The sequence below is a fragment of the Taudactylus pleione genome, unplaced genomic scaffold (genome assembly GCF_031769625.1).
Source record: "Taudactylus pleione unplaced genomic scaffold, aTauple2 ptg000788l, whole genome shotgun sequence".
Lineage (NCBI taxonomy): Eukaryota > Metazoa > Chordata > Amphibia > Anura > Myobatrachidae > Taudactylus > Taudactylus pleione.
The window spans coordinates 2575012-2595369 of record NW_028285190.1 but is presented as its reverse complement, the minus strand read 5'-3'; the positions used below and the strand labels follow the sequence as shown (position 1 = coordinate 2595369).

General features: G+C 42.1%; 1 protein-coding gene across 1 annotated transcript in view; it reads right to left on the bottom strand.

The window, feature by feature from the left end:
* Nucleotides 1–20358, bottom strand: part of APBB1IP (amyloid beta precursor protein binding family B member 1 interacting protein) — a 137486-nt gene that overhangs the window by 36574 nt on the left and 80554 nt on the right. Inside the window, exon 8 of the mRNA XM_088457814.1 lies at nt 7868–7942. Coding sequence (XP_088313940.1) covers nt 7868–7942 — 75 coding nt within the window. The remainder of the gene's footprint in view (nt 1–7867; nt 7943–20358) is intronic.

Sequence of the window (20358 nt, the reverse complement as noted above, 5' to 3'; positions counted from 1 at the left end):
ACGCCGGTATCTCTGTCCCCAATGCCATTTTGCGCCAGCCATAGGGTTACTAAGTCGATTATCTAAGGATCTGCAACCAACGCTGCGTGCTTGTACGCAGTTGCTTGGATCTGCAAAGTTGCTGGTAGAGGTCTCAATATATTTCCAGGTGGGTACAGCATTAGCACATTTTTGCACAGCAGCTGCACATGGGGTCGGAGCTGCGATTGCATTTAGCGTACATATCTGAATCAGACTTTGGGCCATCCGATGATGAACATACATCTCCAATGTTTCCAGGTCTGCACCTGCGCAGGATCCGTTCTGTGTAGGTGCAGAACGGGACCCCCCCCAAACCACAGCATGATTGACTGCAACGGCGTTATGGGGGGCGGAGCGGGGAATGCCTGGTCGCCTTTCCTGGAAACGGAGGCGTGTCACCCCCTTTTTTTCAGGAGGGACAAGACCAGGGTCTCTTGCGTGCGACTCTTTAAATCTGTCCATCTCTGAATCAGCCCTTTTGTTCACTGGGAGCTGCAGATTAGTCTATTTAATCATTAAAAGTAAAATCAGGAAAGGGGATGGACTTCCACAGATATATGGCAGTGTACCTGGACCAACATCTGAATGAGGGATCTTCTCAATGAGGGGAGTGTTACCTTTTGCAATAATTATGTTAAAATATGTATTAAATGTGAACTAGCAATGTTTACAGCGCTGATATGTGGCCATCTCCCCCAGCGCTGACTTTTACATGACTTTATAAACATGCAGAATTTAGCTGAAATATGAATCTATCAGCAAACACAAACTAGCAGCAGATAATGTTGGTCAATGTCATACGATTAAAAGGGATGCGGTCAGCATGTTGAAGGTCACCATGTCAACATTCTGCAGTTATGATGTCGACTGTTAAAATGTTGATATCTGCAAATTGTCGACATGTTTACATTGTAAGTGTTGACAAGTGAAATGTCAATATTTTGCGAAATGCCGACATGAGGTTTAGGGTTTGGTTTAGTGTTAGGATTAGGGTCAGGTATATACTTACTGCTGTAGGTTAGAGTTAGTGTACTTACCACCATAACAGCCGCATTGCCGCACCACCAATTGTCCTCATTGTTAGCATGTCGACATTCCATCAGTGCCGACACACACAATGAGAAATAGAAAAAGAAAAGCAGCGCTTTCAGTAAACTATTTGATTAATATCTAATACAGTAATTGATTAGAACCATTTAATATGACCAATTGGTATCACAATACACAAAACGAGTACATTATTAAAATATATATATATATATATATATATATATATATATATATATATATATATAAAAGAAAGCTGGATATTTAAGGTGAGATGAAATACACAAATATCAATTCCAGGCATGCATCTCAAAATTCAAGCTCATAATAATAAACCCTTAATATGGCACACTGGGAATACACTTGATGAAGTCCAATCAAGGATTAAAGTGGCAATTGCAAATGAATAGATATTACCAGTTCCATAAGTTCTCCAATCAAAATGAATTTATAGGTCTAATGATTGGCAGTGACCTCTTTAATGGAGTCTTCTTTGCATCCACAGCGGATACTGGTATCCTATGGAGACGTATATATATCCCCTACACCAATTCAGCTGTCATCCCCAAGAAGGGGGGGGAGGCAATTGTAGTAAAGTCCCAGATAGAAAGTGGCTGTCCAATTCCAAACTGGTGACTGGTGCCACCTGTAATTTGATCCTTGCCACCAGTGATGGTTCCACAGGGCTTCAGCCAAAGAGACTGTAAGTGCCAGTTAAGGGTATAACCACCAACGCGTTTCCCTGCCGGATTGGTAGCTTTTTCAAGGTGACAAAATCTGCCTAAACAGAGCTCTTAAATAGTGTGCATTCATCCACAGTAAAATAGGAACCATCACTGGTGGCAAGGATCAAATTACAGGTGGCACCAGTCACCAGTTTGGAATTGGATAGCCACTTTCTATCTTTGGATCCGCTGCGGACATGCATGTCTGGAATTGATATTTGTGTATTTCATCTCACCTTAAATATCCAGCTTTCTTTTATTTATATACATTTTAATGATGTACTCATTTTATGTATTGTGATACCAATTGGTCATATTAAATGGTTCTAATCAATTTCTGTATTAGATATTAATCAAATAGTTTACTGAAAGCGCTGCTTTTCTTTTTCTATTTATCACTATATTGGAGACCTACTATCTCCTAAAGCAGCGGCTTGGTTAAACCACTCCTGACAGCGCTTGTTTATTTATTATGTTTCTTGCGCCGACACACACAATGTCTACATGCTGAGTATGTTGCCATGTCAACATGGCGTCAACACATGGAATGTTGACATTCTAACCGTCAGCAAAACATACCGATCATCAATTAAAATGCTTTTTTTTACTCCTAAAAGCCAATATCAGTTTTAAGTCAGTTTAATTTTTAAAACTTCCAAATACAGGGTCTCCAGTTTCCAATTAATTTAACTTATCAACTAGTTTATGCTCCCACGCAAGTAGTTCTCTGTTCTGTGCTTCATAGCAATGTTTTATATGATCTGGCCAGTATTGCTAATTGCCATTGCTCTGGGATAAACCATAAAGCCATTCTATGGATATATATGTATCCAGAGAAGAGAAAACGCCAGAGCTGTCTGATCTGAAGTGAAGTCTACTGGTTCATATAAATGTTTGGCTGAAAGGCACAGAAGCTTTTTGCATTGACCTCCATGGTTGATGAAATCAGGGCAGTGTGACAGAAAGCAATAACTGTAAGAGTATAAGGGGAATGTAACAAAAATGTGCCTATTAGAGGATCTCAACACAGTGGCAATATGCTCAATTTTAGAATAGCAAACACTTCTCCTATGCTACAACAAGACTTTGATTAAACATATGGCGGATACCGAATGCAGCTTGAGCCATTGTGCTTTATAAGAAACAGAATACTTGGAACAAGAACAGAAGAGGTCGGCAAACCTAATTTAGGAAACAAGACATATGTAGAGATTTTCAAAGAGCTGTGTTTGTTGTCACAAAAAAGGCTATAAATGGAAGATATAAATAATGAATGAAATAGATTTTTAGCTGTAGTTAAAGATGAGCAAAGTTGTGGTGGAATTACGTGAGATTTGAGCTTTGCTGCAGAAAAGGCCCCATAGTGTATAGGGTCTGAGGTTTAGGTTTCTGCCCAGTGTAATCCTAAATAGTGCACCTATAAATGGCTGCCTCACATAGATCCCTCGTGGGTAGGAGAAATAATACTTGGAACTGATGACCCAAAACGGCTGCCGTGCCTTAGTATTATGCATGGTTTTTGTATTTTTATAAAAATGTAACCCTCTGTATTATGTTCATTCCGCGTCAGTGGTGTTGATTTGGTGCTGGCCCGCATACATGGAGAGACAGCACATTCAGAGCTCGCGGACCGGCAGCCAATCAGCAGTGGTGGCTTCTGATTGGCTGCCGGTCCACGGGCTATGACATGCTCGCGGAAGGCACCAGATTCAAATTGCGCTGGCGCTGTCTGTCCATGTCTGCCACTGCCTGCCAGTGCACCAAATCTACACCTGCTGACTGCTGATGGCACACAGGGGGAGGTGAGAGGCTGCTGGAGGGACACAGGCAGGTGAGTTGCTGATGGGGCATAATGTGTAAGGGGCATTGCTGTGTGGCAAATTGTTATAAGGGGCATTACTGTGTGGCAAATTGTTATAAGGGGCATTACTGTGTGGCATAATGTGTAAGGGGTACTACTATTGTGTGAAATAATGTGTTATATGGTGCACTACTAGTATGGGGGTACTACTGTTTGGCATAACTGGAATAGGCACTGTGTGGCATAACATGAATGGCACATGTACACCACCCTGCCAAATTTGGTGGAGCTAGGTCCAAAACTCTGGCCGTGCATAAAGGACAAGAAGCAGACAGACAGACAGACAGAAACGCTTTCTTGTTTATTATATAGATAAATAATGTGTATGTGACAGCGCCACTTAAATTGATACCAGAAACATCCAAAACAAAGTGACCTAATACAACTTAACTGATATCCACAACCGCACTCCCCAATAATGTGGGTGTCAGCTACACCAATAAACTTATAGCTTTGGTAATATTCTATAGAATTAATTTAAATCAATATAAACGATTGCAGCGACTAGAGTGTTTTAAACCAACCAAAAAAGTGTAAACAACATATACAGTATATGTGTGAGTAAAGTGCATATGCTTTGTGTAATAAATTATTATACCACATAATAATTTAAGGGTAAACATATATTGTAACAGGGTCAGGGAACTGGTACCATCTCCTAGGGTAAGGGCACCTAACACGTGACTGCCAACTCCCGGCTGCTTATTGTGAGTGCTTTAATCGCTATTGCAGCAATGTATATAAATCGTGTCCTTGTCCTGCACTGTAATGTACTGTAAGTTACTTGTTTCTTGTTCACCTATTAGTTCTATGTACTATGTAAGGCGCTGCGGAACACTTGTGGCGCCATATAAATAAAGGATAATAATAATAATAATAATAATAATAATAATACAAAACAGAAAAATATATGTGTGCCTAGAATATGACTGAGTTAGGAATAAGTGGGTAAAGTTTAATGGCTAAAAGTATATTTTCAGAGTAGGGATTACTTGAGGTAACTAGGGGTGAGGGACTGTAAGGGGAGGAGACCTTAGATGGTAACCTTTGCACTGTGACAGTATCTCCTACTAGTTCTTTGGACTAATCTGGTGTGTGGAAAATTCAGATGCGGCATTGTTATATAGCAGCATTGTTTGCGAGTGCCCCTGGGGGTCTTGGTTTCTGTGAGCTACCTCTTTGTCGGTAAGTAACCCTGGTGGTATGGAGAAGGTACCTCTAAGGCTAGTTTTCCAATGGGAAGAAAGTTAGGAAAAAGTCTCATACTGTAATATAAATAATAATATCATGCTTTTGAGAACTGACCTAAGTTGTGACTAAAGAGGAAGTGAGCTTTGAGTGAGAGAAGCTAGATTGAGATTCAGGACGGAGTGCCCAGGTTTCAGTGAGCGCTATGCAGAGACCTCAGACACTGGTGGGCATGCCGCGTGACGGTGATAGCCTCTGCCAGTTCGCTGCTGAGAGAGCGCAGAGACAGGATACCCAGATCTATACTTCCCTTTTCCAATGTTCTTCCCTATTTAAAGACTGGTACCACATCTGCTTTCCACCAATTTTTTCTCAAGAGGTAGTCATTAATTATGGGAAATAGTGGTCTAATCATTTCTGAACTTCATTCTTTTAGCAAACATGGATGGATGCTTTATCTGCCTTAAGTGTAACGGCACCCGCTTTTGTGTTTATTGGTCTGCTATTGGTAACGGAACCTATTACGATAGCCCAGAATCTACTGTGCACGTGCATATCGCCATGGGAAAATGGTGCGGCTGCCATTTTCCCGCCGATTTCCTCAGCGCATGGGCAAAACGCTGGAAAAATGGCTGCGGTGGCCATTTTATGGCGTTTTGAGCAGCACTGAGAGACCCGGCGCAGGACCTCAGCGAGTATGTTTTAGATAATATGGGTGCACACCCTGGACCCATTATAGATACACCCCTGCATTGCACTCATCTAGTGGGCAGCAGTGACCCAGATACTTGCGTGATTATGGGGTCTGTGTACTAAGCCTTGGACAGAGGAATGGGAATGGAGATAAAGTACCAACCAATCAGCTACAAACTGTCACTTTACAGGCTGCGTTTAAAAAATGACAGCTAGTAGCTGATTGATTGGTACTTTATCTCCGTCCACTTTATCTCTCTCTCTCCATTGCTTAGTACATAGACCCATATGTTACTGAAGACCAGGCTGCATGTACAATGTTATGCTGTGACAAGAGCAATGGAGGCACGGAAGCCAACAACAGAGCTAGATAGTGGGAGGAGCAGTGTCCCCACACCACCAAACAAATGGACATCTATCTGAAATTAAGATCATACATCAAATTTACACTATACGTCTTTAGTATTCCTGTTTGACCATTAGATATGTTCAGCTCTAAAGTATCCCATCCTTCTTAGAACTGTCCTGATTCTCGGATTCAGTCATGCCCTTACAGAAAGTGGGTATGTTTCCATCAGAACATGGGCATGGCTGGGTGGATCTCTGCATATTGGGGCGTGGTTTGGGTGGAACAGAGAAGGGGCTTATTTTATTTAATCTATATTGTGCTTCTAAAATGTTGGGAGATAGCGTGTATGAAAAATATATCATGATGATGACATTAACATGGAGCCATTGGGACGAAAGTAACAAAGGGATAATTGCTAGAGCATTAGGGATAAGGGTTTTATTGATGAATGACTCATTCTAATTAGTCATACAATATGGTATTATTAGCCTATTAATGTTTTGCTATATATATAATGGGCAGCACAGACGGTGTAATGGTTAGCGTTACTGCCTCACAGCACTGAGGTCATGGGTTCAATTCCCACCACGGCCCTACCTGTGTGGAGTTTGTATATTCTCCCTGTGCTTTCGTGGGTTTCCTCCAGGTGCTCCGGTTTCCTCCCAGGTTAATTGGCTCCCAACACAAATTAACCCTAGTGTGTATGTGTGCACATGTGATAGGGAATATAGGGGGTCATTCAGACCCGCTCGCGAGCAGCAGTACGCTCGCAAGCGGGTCGATGTTCCCCACTGCGCATGCGCACGCCGGAGGGAGCTCCGTCGTTCGAATGCGCGAGACCCGGGGAGCGACGGGCTTTCCATCGCTCCGGATCTCGCACCAAAGGGGGCGTGCTGTCGATGTTGATTGGCGTTCCCATGGGAACGCCTACCGTCTGAAGCCGGCCCCACTGACATCACTAGTGATTCTAATTAGTCATACAATATGGTATTATTAGCCTATTAATGTGATGTCAGTGGGAGTGATTTGGGCTCTGATAGAGCCAAAATCACTCCAGGGCTTGTGGCAGGGAGACCCTACCGCAGGGTCTCCGTCACAAGTCCATCTTTTTGGCCGCTCGCATATGCTGTGGGTGGTCACCCCAGGAGGCCCCTCCATTTTCATCTATGGGCCTGGTCAGAGCGTCCGGCTCTGAATCAGGCCCATAGATTGTAAGCTCCACTGGGGCAGGGACTGATGTGAATGGGCAAATATTCTCTGTAAAGCGCTGTGGAATATGTGTGCGCTAAAAATAAATAACTGGTAATAATAAATAATAATATATATGTGAAAATGCTGGAAAAGGCAGTAAAGTATCCTGAGGCCATTCATGTGTTGAGTTCTTTCTGAGCCAAGGGAGTGGGCTCACTCACAATTTTGCCTAAGAACACAGCCATGAATAAAGAATGGTACCAAAACATCCTTCAAGAACAACTTCTCCCAACCATCCAAGAACAGTTTGGTGACGTACAATGGCTCAGGGAACAAAACATCTAAATTTTGGGTCCATGGCCAGGAAACTCCCCAGACCTTAATCCCATTGAGAACTTGTGGTCAATCCTCAAGAGACGGGTGGACAAACAGAAACCCACAAATTCTGACAAACTCCAAGTATTGATTATGCAAGAATGGGTGGCCATCAGTCAGTATGTGGCCCAGAAGTTGATTGACAGCATGCCAGGGCGAATTGCAGAGGTCTTGAAAAAGAAGGGTCAACAAAAGCCTTTGACACTTATGAAATGCTTGAATTTTACTTCAGTATACCAACATCTGACAAAAAGGTCTAAAAACACTGTAGCTGCAAACTTTGTGAAAACCAATACTTATGTCATTCACAGCTAAAGGAAACTAAGTTCATACTGTACATTCAACTTTTCTACCCAATCATACAAATATTTTGTGAACATAAATGAATAGGTAATATATTATTTATGCTTACTGTACCTCCAGTAAGGAAACTTTATTTTTCTCGTTCATGTCCTTTATATCGGAGCTTCCTTTCCTGGCCATGTAGAAATTCTAAAAAAAACAAACAAAACATCATACAGTGAATATAAGCCGTGAAAAAAACAATCTGCACAAACTATGTGACAACATTAAAGACTCCTTAAAGACTGCAAAGAAAAACATTGTTATAAAGTTTAAGGGGTCTATTCATTATCACTTGATTTCTACAAAAGCGGGTGAAAATGAACATTCTCACCTGCTTTTGTAGAAATTAAGTTTTGGGACCATTCATCAAAAAAAGTAAAGCAGGAGATATCACAGATATCTAATATGTAATTTTATCATTTCTAGCAATTAGATAATGCATATTTGACTCATGTTCTCCTTCTAGGTTGTTCAGCACAAAAATAACCAAAATATCCAGGTTATTTCTCACAGCAGTTCTCAGTCAAAACGGACATTTTTGAATATATGCTTGAAAACTATTCTTGCACACTTAATCAATAAATTCTGGATCGGTCCATGAATGAATATACTCTGCTTTATGGTTTAAGAGCTATTTAGCTAGAATCTGGAATTGTGCAATAGAAGCAAAGAGTCTTTGATGTAATCCACATGCCTTACAACTAGAACGGTAATGGTTTACAAACGGTAATGGTTTACATTGTGTATACAGGTAAGATGTATGTTTAGAGAGATAACTATTGCCAGCCATTTGAATAATATGTTGTATATGGAGTTTTACCCTGTGTAAATGTGTTTTAGACCTTACTAATGGAGTGTAGTAAAGTGACTGATGAGGATGAAATGAATAACTGTCCATGCAGGCACGCAGATTTACCCTGAGTCATTTTCTGCCCCAATATATAAACAAGGGCTAATTAGTTGACATGTTACACAACATAAACCTGACATTTTGTTTCGCTTTCATGGGCGTTAGAAGGCTGCTGGCTACTGTCTCACAGTAAAAATTAAATAACTGAGCAGAAAAGCAAACACCCATATTATCCACACTGTTGTCAGTGCAAGTAGTATAGAAGCTGGTACTTAGGGAATGTTTTACGAGGGCGGAGAGTGGGACAAAGGTTACAGGCTACCCCTGGTATAGGGTTGCTATGTTTCAAAAACAAAAATCCAGGTCACATTTTTACAATGTATCAATACAATACTTCTTTATACCTCAAAATAAAACTGTATATATATATATATATATATATATATATATAATATATACATACACCAGAGGTTCCCAAACTCGGTCCTAAAGGCGCCCTAATAGTCCAGGTTTTAAGGATACCAATGGTTGTATACAGATAAAAAGGTACTAGTTAAGTCACCTGCAGGGGCGCCAACAGGGGGGGGAGCGGGTACAAATTACCCGGCCTGGGCTTGCTGGAGGGGCCCGGCACCGCTCCCCCGCCTCTTACATGACAGCAGTCCAGCACATGCTGCTGTGTGCTGGGCTGCACTGGGAGACTGCTCACGGCTGCTAAGGTGACCGCAGCTCTCGGCGAGCCTGGTCACCTGTGCCTAAGCATAGTTATCCTTAAAACCTGTACCGTTATGGTGCCTTGAGGACCGAGTTTTGGTACCCCTGATACTGTATATATAATACTGTGCAAAAGTTTTAGGCAGGTGTGGCAAAAATACTGCAAAGTAAGAATACTTTCATAAATAGAAGTGTTATTAGTTTATCAATTAACAAATGCAAAGTGAATGAACAGAAGATAAATCTAAAGCAAATCAGTATTTGGTGGGACCACCCTTTGCCTACAAAACAGCATAATATAACTTGCACTGGGATTTTATAAGTTTAAAGTCAGGTGTATGATTAACCAATCATTCCAAACAGGTGATAATGATCATTATGTAGGTTGAAACACAACCGCAAGCCCCGGAGCGAGAGAAAAATTATCTCGCTCCGGGGCTCACTACAAAAGGGTGATGTCAATGGTGAGCTTCCACTCTATTAGAGCCGAAAGCTCACTGGGGCTTGCGGCAGACGAGGCACCGATGGTTGCGATGGTCTTGACATCGCAACCATCAACCTGGCCGCTCGCTAAACCCACAGCTTAGCGAGCGGCCAGGAGGCCGGCTCTTTACAGAGAAGCGGCCGCCCTCATTTTGCGAGCGGCTCTGAATGAGGTCCACAGTCAATAACTGAAACAGAAACAGCTGTGTAGGAGGCTTAAAACTAGGTGAGGAACAGCCAAACTCTGCTACAAACGTGAGGTTGTGGAATACAATTTAATGTCACAGGTCATACACCATGGCGAGACTGAGCACAGCAACAAGACACAAGGTAGTTATACTGCATCAGCAAGGTCTCTCCCAGGCAAAGATTTCAAAGCAGACTGGGGTTTGAAGTTGTGCTGTTCAAGCTCTTTTGAAGAAGCACAAAGAAACAGGCAATGTTGAGGACCCTAGACAGAGTGGTCGGCCATTGAAACTTAGTGCATCAGATTGAAGACACATAATGTTTACTTCCCATCAAAATCGGAAGATGTCCAGCAGAGCCTTCAGCTCAGAACTAGCAGAAACCAGTGGGACCCAGGTATACCCATCTACTTTTTGGAGAAGTCTGGCCAGAAGTGGTCTTCATGGAAGAATTGTGGCCAAAAAGCTGTACCTTTGACGTGGAAACAAGGCCAAGCAACTAAACTATGCACGAAAACATAAGAACTGGGGTGCATAAAAATGCCAGCAGGTGGTCCGGACTGATGAGTAAAATTTTTAAATATTTAGCTGTAACAAATGGCAGTTTGTTCGTCGAAGGGCTGGAGAGTGGTACAATAATGATTGTCTGTGGGCAACAGTGAAGCATGGCGGAGGTTCCTTGCAAGTTTGCGGCTGCATTTCAGCAAATGGAGTTTGGGATTTGTTCAGGATTATTGGTGTCCACAATGCAATACAGGCAGGTACTTATCCATCATGCAATACCATAAGGGAGGCGTCTGATTGTCTAAAAATTGATTCTGCAGCAGGAGAACCCCAAACATACAACCAATGTCATTAAAAACTATCTTCAGTGTAAAGTAGAACAAGGAGTCCTGGAACTGATGATATGGTCCCCACATAGCCCTGATCTCAACATCATTGAGGCTTTCTGGGATTACTTGAAGAGACAAAAAGATTTGAGCAAGTCTACATCCAGAGCTTAGGGTACATTGTAAGAATAGAGATTAAGGTACACAGGTAGAATAGATCTTAGGGTAAACAGGTAGAATAGAGCTTTTGGTACACAGGTAGAATAGAGCTTAGAGTACACAGGTAGAATAGAGCTTAGGGTATACAGGTAGAATAGAGCTTTGGGTATATAGGTAGAATAGATCTTAGGGTATACAGGTAGAATAGAGCTTAGGGTACACAGGTAGAATAGAGTTTAGGGTATACAGGTAGAATAGAGTTTAGGGTACACAGGTAGAACAGAGCTTAGGGTACACAGGTAGAATAGAGCTTAGGGTACACAGGTAGAATCGAGCTTAGGGAACACAGGTAGAATAGAGCTTTGGGTACACAGGTAGAATAGAGCTTTGAGTAAACAGGTAGAATAGAGCTTTGGGTATACAGGTAGAATAGAGCTTTGGGTAAACAGGTAGAATAGAGCTTATGGTATACAGGTAGAATAGAGCTTTGAAAATACATTTAGAATAGAGCTTAGGGTACACAGGTAGAATAGAGCTTAGGGTACACAGGTAGAATAGAGCTTTGGATATACAGGTAGAATAGAGCTTAGGGTATACAGGTAGAATAGAGCTTAGGGTATACCGGTAGAATAGAGCTTTGGGTAAACAGGTAGAATAGAGCTTAGGGTATACAGGTAGAATAGAGCTTAGGGTATACTATAAATACAGTATCTGTTCTTTTGTATAGCAATTGTGGGCCTACTTCTGCATCAGATGCAATGCCCATACTCATGCAAATTGTTGATGTTTTTCAACTGCGCATGCATCTAAGTCACTAAGAAGTCGCACAGCACATGCGTCCCATGGTATCTGAAATGTATTGGGCGTTACTGAGCGGTGGCTATTCTAACGCACGGAGGTGCACTCTCTGGTGACATGTTGTGGGAGTGCCGCAAGCGCTGTCACATAACCGAGTGCAAACCCAGAACCTGATTCAGAGATGGATGGTATTGCAGAGCCGCACAGAAGTGGTTATGCAATGCCGTCCAACAAAATGTAAATGTAGCAGGAGGTGTCTAAGAAATAGACAGCTCCATACTGCATCTGAGAGATCCAAGTGCAGCGTCCATAGACCCTGTCTCGGATCTCCATCGCGACCAGAAACCTTTGTGTACGGTGGGCATAGAAGGTTCGTAATCAGCCTTTATGTATGGTGGCCATAGAAGGTACGTAATCAGACTTTATGTATGGTGGGCATATATGGTACTTAATCAGCCTTTATGTATGGTGGGCATAGAAGATATGTAATCAGCCTTTATATATGGTGGGCATAGATGGTACGTAATCAGCCTTTATATATGGTGGGCATAGATGGTACGTAATCAGCCTTTATGTATGGTGGGCATAGAAGGTACGTAATCAGCCTTTATGTATGGTGGGCATAGATGGTACGTAATCAGCCTTTATGTATGGTGGGCATAAATGGTGCATAATCAGCCTTTATGTATGGTGGGCATAGATGGTACGTAATCAGCCTTTATGTATGGTGCGCACAGAAGGTACGTAATCAGCCTTTATGTATGGTGGGCATAGAAGGTATGTAATCAGCCTTTATGTATGGTTGGCATAGATGGTGCATAATCAGCCTTTATGTATGCTGGGCATAGATGGTACGTAATCAGCCTTTATGTATGGAGGCCATAGAAGGTATGTAATCAGTCTTTATGTATGGTGGGCATAGATGGTGCATAATTAGCCTTTATGTATGGTGGGCATAGATGGTGCATAATTAGCCTTTATGTATGGTGGGCATAGATGGTGCATAATCAGTCTTTATGTATGGTGGGCATAGATGGTGCATAAACAGTCTTTATGTATGGTGGGCATAGAAAGTTGGAGAATAACTATAGCGTTCAGTATATACTTTGATTGCGGAAGTCACAAGACATTTCTTGCATAACCTCAGTTATTCTACTTTCACTTGTTCCTTAAGTGATTTAATTACATTTCCATGATGTCCAATGATTTACTGCTGCGGAAAAGATGAATCTCATGCTTGGTCATGCAAATCGACAATTGAAACCTTGATCATAGGTTTTGTATTCCACAATCAGTAACAGAGCTGCTACAAGATGTTTTTAAGTTATTGGCTTATTATACATTAGCCATTTCCTAGCAAATTAACATCTGAGTAGGACCTACTTAGTGGACAATCTTTGATGTCCAACTTACTTTTACTGATGTTTGGGTGAACGCCGCGACATACTGGGAAATGTAATTAAAAATGCTTGGTCACATCGACAATTTTTTTATTTTTTTTTGCAGGCTTTAAAGTTATGGTTTCTCTTAACGGCAAAACAACATGATATGTGTGTGTGTGTGTATATATATATATATATATATATATATATATCTATATATGCAGTCAGGTGTATATTGGGACATTGACAGAATTTTCATATTTTGGCCTCTATTCACCACCACAATGGCTTTGAAATTAAACAAACAAGATGTGCTTTAACTGCAGACTTTCAGATTTAATTTGAGGGTAAGTACATCCAAATCAGGTGAACGGTGTAGGAATTACAACGGTTTCTATATGTGCCTCCAACTTTTTAAGGGGCCAAAAGTAATGGGACAAACTAAACAATCCTAAATCTAACTTTCACTTTTTAATACTTTGTTGCAAATCCTTTGCAGGCAATTACAGCCTGAAGTCTGGAACGCATAGACATCACCAGACGCTGGGTTTCATCCCTGGTGATGCTCTGCCAGGCCTCTACTGCAAATGTCTTCAGTTCCTGCTTGTTCTTGGGGCATTTTCCCTTCAGTTTTGTCTTCATCAAGTGAAATGCATGCTCAATCTGATTCAGGTCAGGGGATTGACTTGCCATTGCATAACATTCCACTTTTTAGCCTTAAAAGACTCTTTGGTTGCTTTTGCAGTATGCTACGGGTCATTGTCCATCTGCACTGTGAAGCGCCGACCAATGAGTTCTGAAGCATTTGACTGAATATGAGCATATAATATTGCCCGAAACACTTTTGTCAGCAGTCACATCATCAATAAATACAAGGGAACCAGTTCCAATGGCAGCCATACATGCCCACGCCATGACACTACCACCACCATGCTTCACTGATGAGGTGGTATGTTTTGGATCATGAGCAGTTCCTTTCCTTCTCCATACTCTTCTCTTCACATCACTCTGGTACAAGTTGATCTTTGTCTCATCTGTCCATAGGATGTTGTTCTAGAACTGTAATTGCTTTTGTAGATGTTGTTTGGCAAACTATAATCTGGTCTTCCTGTTTTTGCGGCTCACCAATGGTTTACATCTTGTGGTAAACCCTCTATATTCACTCTTGTGAAGTCTTCTCTTGATTGTTGACTTTGACACATATACACCTACCTCCTGGAGAGTGTTCTTGATTTGGCCAACTGTTGTGAAGGGGTTTTTCTTCACCAGGGAAATAATTCTTCTGTCATCCACCACAGTTGTTTTCCGTGGTCTTCTGGGTCTTTTGGTGTTGCTGAGCTCTCCGGTGCGTTCTTTCTTTTTAAGAATGTTCCAAACAGTTGATTTGGCCACACCTAATGTTTTGCTATCTCTCTGATGGGTTTGTTTTGATTTTTCAGCCTAATGATGGCTTGCTTCACTGATAGTGACAGCTCTTTGGATCTCATATTGAGAGTCGACAGCAACTGATTCCAAATGCAAATGTCACACTTAGAATCAACTCCAGACCTTTTATCTGCTTAATTGATAATGAAATAACGAGGGAATAGCCCACACCTGTCCATGAAATAGCTTTTGAGTTGATAGTCCCATTACTTTTGGCCCCTTAAAAAGTGGGAGGCACATATAGAAACCGCTGTAATTCCTACAATGTTCACCTGATTTGGATGTAATTACCCTCAAAATAAATCTAAAAGTCTGCAGTTAAAGCACATCTTGTTAGTTTCATTTGAAAGCCATTGTGGTGGTGAATAGAGGTCAAAATATGAAAATTCTGTCAATGTCCCAGTATTTATGCACCTGACTGTATATCTATATATATATATATATATATATATACTGCAAGAAGAAGTGGCACTCTGAGACTTGAAAGCAGATGACGAATAATGTTTATTCCAAGAGCTAATTTTTTTCATTTGGAGGCACCTGAGCACTTTTGGACTGCGGATTTATGTGAGTGCCGGGCTATTGTCCATATATATATATATATATATATATATATATATATATATATATATATATATATATATATGTATATATATAAACACCAGGTTTTGCCTTAAAGAAATAAATAATAAATAAATTGTTGCTTGAAATCCCATGGCAAATGTTCCAGAAAATAGCCAAGTTTGATAAATTGCTCTTAAAATTTACCCCTTCATTTTTGGACATTGGTCAACACAAGATATTTAATCAGGATATTACTCAAACGCTTAATTCTCTCCGTACATTCATTTATATGTGACTTGGATGTTGACTTGTCAGACAAAACACATGGGACAATGACAGCAATAATGTAACCTCCACTATCTAAAAGACACAATAACTATTATGGTTTTACTAACCTATATAACCTAATTTACCTTCCTGCCTGTTTCTCAATTCTCATGGGACTGGAGAGCCCCGATGGGTGGGGAACCCAAATGTGCGCAATGTGCCACCGGGCATTGCCACAGTACCTGAATGTGCAACGACGTTGTGTCTGATTTCCTCTTTACTGGAACAGACTCCTTGATCGTTACCTATAAATACACACAGCAGCCTTCGTTCCCCCCATAAATCATTATATAGTTACACCAGGCCAAAGGGGCCCGTTGATTATTGAGTTGCAGCAGTGGATACTTAAATACTGGAGCAATTCAGAACTTCTCTGGTGCAACCCTAACACTGCTACTGAAGTACCAGTCTTACCAGTGTGGGGTTTGCCCAGTGCGTATACGTGATCTGTGGTGGTACGTAATTGCAGTAATATGCAACGATATTTGCAAGTGCCCTATATTTCCAATGCGTTTGTAGAAGAGCAGAAATCTTGTCCTGTGTTGGAGCTTTTAATATATTACTACTACCTATTATTTACACACAGCAAAACCAGCAATCTGTATTTCTTTAGAAGTGTCCTTCTTAGTACATTGTTAGTGGGCTAGTAGTCTGCAAAAGTCTTAGCTTCTGGGTGGTATATATGAGTATGTCTGGAGAAGCTGTACTGTGTATGAAGCCATCAGCTGCAGTGGCCGACCCCATGTTATGGGCACAGAAAAGAAAATATTTAGACAGTTGCAATTATACCGTCATGCTCTTATTATGCTCTAGTCTACTGTTTATATTGTTCTGGAGCCTGGCATAAAATAACCCCATAAAGACAACAGCTAAAACTGAAAGCGCATTCGTTTGTGGCTGTTCAGTCTAATGACTTTTAATCATACAATCTACATTTGATTTATACTTCCGCCATTTCCCAGCCTGCCATCTGACTATTAAAACCTGACTCTGAATTTTAAACGTTTTAGAATATTTTGATGTATATAAACTGCATATAATATATTTTCTACCACCAGGGATTAATTTCGATCTATCAATCACAGGAAAAAAGATGGATAGATATGTACTGAAAGGAGCTACACCTATAATAATGAATCACAGCATATTTACTTACAAATGTGCTTAAAAGATAAAACAGAGTTAAACAATATTCTTAGGGCCTGATTCACTACAGATCTCAACTGTGATCCCAGCTACGAATACGCACCCAGTCCCACTGGGATGATATGCTAATCCATTGCGATCGCTATGCCATCGCAGCACGATATAGGGACGTCCACCTTACCTTACACACATCTGTAATGTTTAGCAAGACTGCAAAACCATCGGTAATGTCGAGTACCATCGCAGCCTCATGCATACTTGCACAAGCTCTGACCTTACTCTGGAATTGCTAACTTCAAGTACTCGAGCTGCGTATGGTATTGCACAGGATAATTTATGCACGCCCCTGCAACGGCATTCAAACGCCCTGGCACACCTGCGTTTCACCGGCCGCGCCCCCCCGTCACCTCCCACAAATGCCACTTCCTGTCAATCACTCTGCGATGCGTAGTCACTGCGATCTCAGTCCCGATCGCAGTGACTGGTTTGCGCATGTGCACTGCTTTGCATACGCATGTGCAGAATGCAGCAATGGGCCGATTGCGTGCGTATTTGCAGTTGCGATCCAACCTGAATCAGGCCCTTAGTCATAAGTATCACAAATGCGACTATAGAAGGCTGCTGCAACAGAACGCCTGTGTGACTACGTATTGGCTACACGACATATCCACTACATAGTTCTCTTGTCTGCTTTGTATTGTCGCTGCCCAGTCTCACCCAGAAATGGCTGAGATATGAATGACTTTGCTGCGCAATGTGTGACAACTCACTAGGGGGCCCATTTATCATTTAATATTTGCAGTGTGTTCACCAAAATCACCCGTTTTCGGGGGATATCCGCAAATATTAAGTATCCCCCAGATGCTGTCCCTCCATTTCCTCCTGCATCGCAACCCCCATAAGTTTCTATGGGGGACGCAAAGCTGTCAGATTTACCAAGGAGATGGCGTAAGCCGCTGTATCCTATGGGCTACATATGGCAAATCTAGCCGGAGAAGGTTCCATAGGACAGGAGTGATGAGAGCGCTTCACTCCCAGCACATTGCAGGGGCAGACTCCTTCGCAGCCCCTGTCCCTGCAGTTCCTCAGTAATACATTCGGCCGCTAGGATCATGGCCATGACTAGGGTAGTGCGGCCTGTGCCATTGCACAGGGCACCACAGAGCAGGGGGCGCTGTTTGGGCTTGTCAATTTTCCAGTCTATTATCATTCTCACTTGTAGCTTCCTCTTCTTTTATCCCCAGCATCTCCTGGTCTCTCCTATCTCTTCCCTGGCCCTTCCCCATGAAGCCATGGCCCTTTTTCAGGTGCATTATCTTATGTCCCAATTTGAAAAATAGGGGGGGGGGCACCACTGCTCTTTCTGGCACAGGGCACCATAAAGTCTAGTTACGTGCGCACAAATAATGGGGCATGGCCTTGTGACAGCTAGCGCATGCTATTGGCTCTTTAACTTGACTACAGATATTTTTTGGCTCTTTGCCTCTGACCGGTTGGCCACCCTTGCTCTAGGAGATTAGTGAATGAAAGCTCCAGCCGTGGCATTTAAAAATAGCTATTTGCGACAGAAAGAAATGATCTGCCTCCGGCATGTATTAAAGAACACCTAGAGCGACAGGGGCTCCCTGCGATGTGTAAATATAAGAGATCACTTTACTTTAATTTGCGGGTGGTGCTGCGCTACTGTGCATGTACAGTCTTATACAGGAATGGCGAGTGCCGGGGAGGGTTTTGCAATCTATAGTCTATGGTCTAACATGGCTAATGGCAGCCCCCATAGGTTTCAATGGGGGGGATGCTTTTGCGGTCGGAAACGGCACTGCAGCAGATATCTACGAGAGCGGCTGCAGACCCCCATAGATACATTTTGGGTATAATTATTATTGGCTGGTACCCCCTGAAAAACAATACCAATTGATAAATAACCCTAAATATTTTACATGACCAAATGCTGTTAATCCTTACAACAGCATAGCATAGCGCTTTTCCTGTAGATGGTGGTACATGGTTTTCCATTGCACACGTCTGATTTCAGTCACGGCATATCAATCTCAAACTTCTTTATAATACAGTTCCTAACACCACAGGTGGAGTCCATCAAAAGCAGACAACTGTTTATTTAGTCTTCCAGGCTGTGCCTATTGTTAATATATATTGAAAGTACTTATATCTGAAGTTATTTACTTTACTTATGAGACATTTGGCTACAACATGACAAAGGTTCACCGGTGTCATTGCTTACCCTTATAGTCATACAGAATTGTATGTTTAACTTATTTTACCTGTTTAGAGGCATTTTGTAACTCCAGAGCTTTAATGCTGGCTGTCATTGCTTCTGCAGGCTGGTGGCCATTTATGCAATAGATTAACATGTAAATGTATCCAGAACCACAAATCTGTCTCTGTACTTCAGTGTTTTTCTTATGCTTGGTCTTCATGACAAACTCATTTTTATTTATATATTACAGGTCACATTTCTATGTAAATTACATTCATCATGAGCAAAATATATGCACTGAAATGCCAGATGTAAAAATTGTACAATAATTAACATTTCACTATAACATCTATTGTTTGTAGAAGTTCCAATGCTTTGCATCCACTTATAAATTGACATACTGATGTTTTTAGGCCCTTTACACTTTGCAGTCATAATGGGCTCTGTAGAGTTGGACACAATTTGTTTTTGGAAAATACCCATTTCCATACTGCGCGTGTGTGCCAAAGATGTGTACGCATATACACCCATCAGCCATAGCAGTAAAACCACTGACAAGTGAAATGAATAACATTGGTTATCTCATTACCATGGCACCTGTCAAGGGCTGGGAAATATTAGGCAGCAAGTGAACAGTCAGTTCTTGAAACTGATGTGTTGAAAGCAGGAAACATGGGCAAGTGTAAAGATCTCAGTGACTTTGACAAGAGCCATATTGTGATGACTAGACTAATTGGACAGACATCTCCAAAAGGCCAGGTCTTTTGGGGTATTCCCGGTATGCAGTGGTTAGTACCTACCAAAAGTGGTCCAAGGAAGGATAACCGGTGAACCAGAGACAAGGTCACTGATGCACGTAGAGTTCCAGCTCTCTTCTGTCTCTCCAGATCTCCAGTGTCTCTTCAGCTCCAGTCATCCCCCTAGTGTCTCTCCAGCAGCTAGCCCTCTTCTGACTCTCCAGTCCCCCAGTGTCTCCCTTGCTCCAGCCAGCCAACATTTTATCTCTCCAGCTTCCCAGTGTCTCTCCAGCCCCACTAGTGTGTCTCCAGCTCCAGTCAGCCCCTATGGTTTCTCCTGCCCTCCAGTGTCATTCCATCTCCAGCCAGCCCCTTCTGTCTTTTCAGCCCCCCCATGTTTTTCCAGCTCCAGCAAGCCCCCAAGGTCTCTCCAGACCCCCAGTGTCTCTCCAGCTCCAGCCATCCCCCAGTGTCTCTCCAGCTCCAGAAAGCCAACTAGTGTCTCGCTAGCCCCCCAGTGTCTATTCAACTCCAGCCTGCCCCTTCTGTTTCTCCAGTTCCCCATTGTCTCTCCAGCTTCTGCCAGCCCTTCAGCAGCTCCAGTCAGCCCCTTCTGTCTCTCCAGTCTTCCCGATGTTTCTCCAGTTCCAACCAGTCCCCTTCTATCTCTCCAGCTCCCCAGTGTCTCTCCAGCTCCAGCCAGCTTTCGTCTGTCTCTCCATCCCCCCAGTGTCTCTCTAGCTCC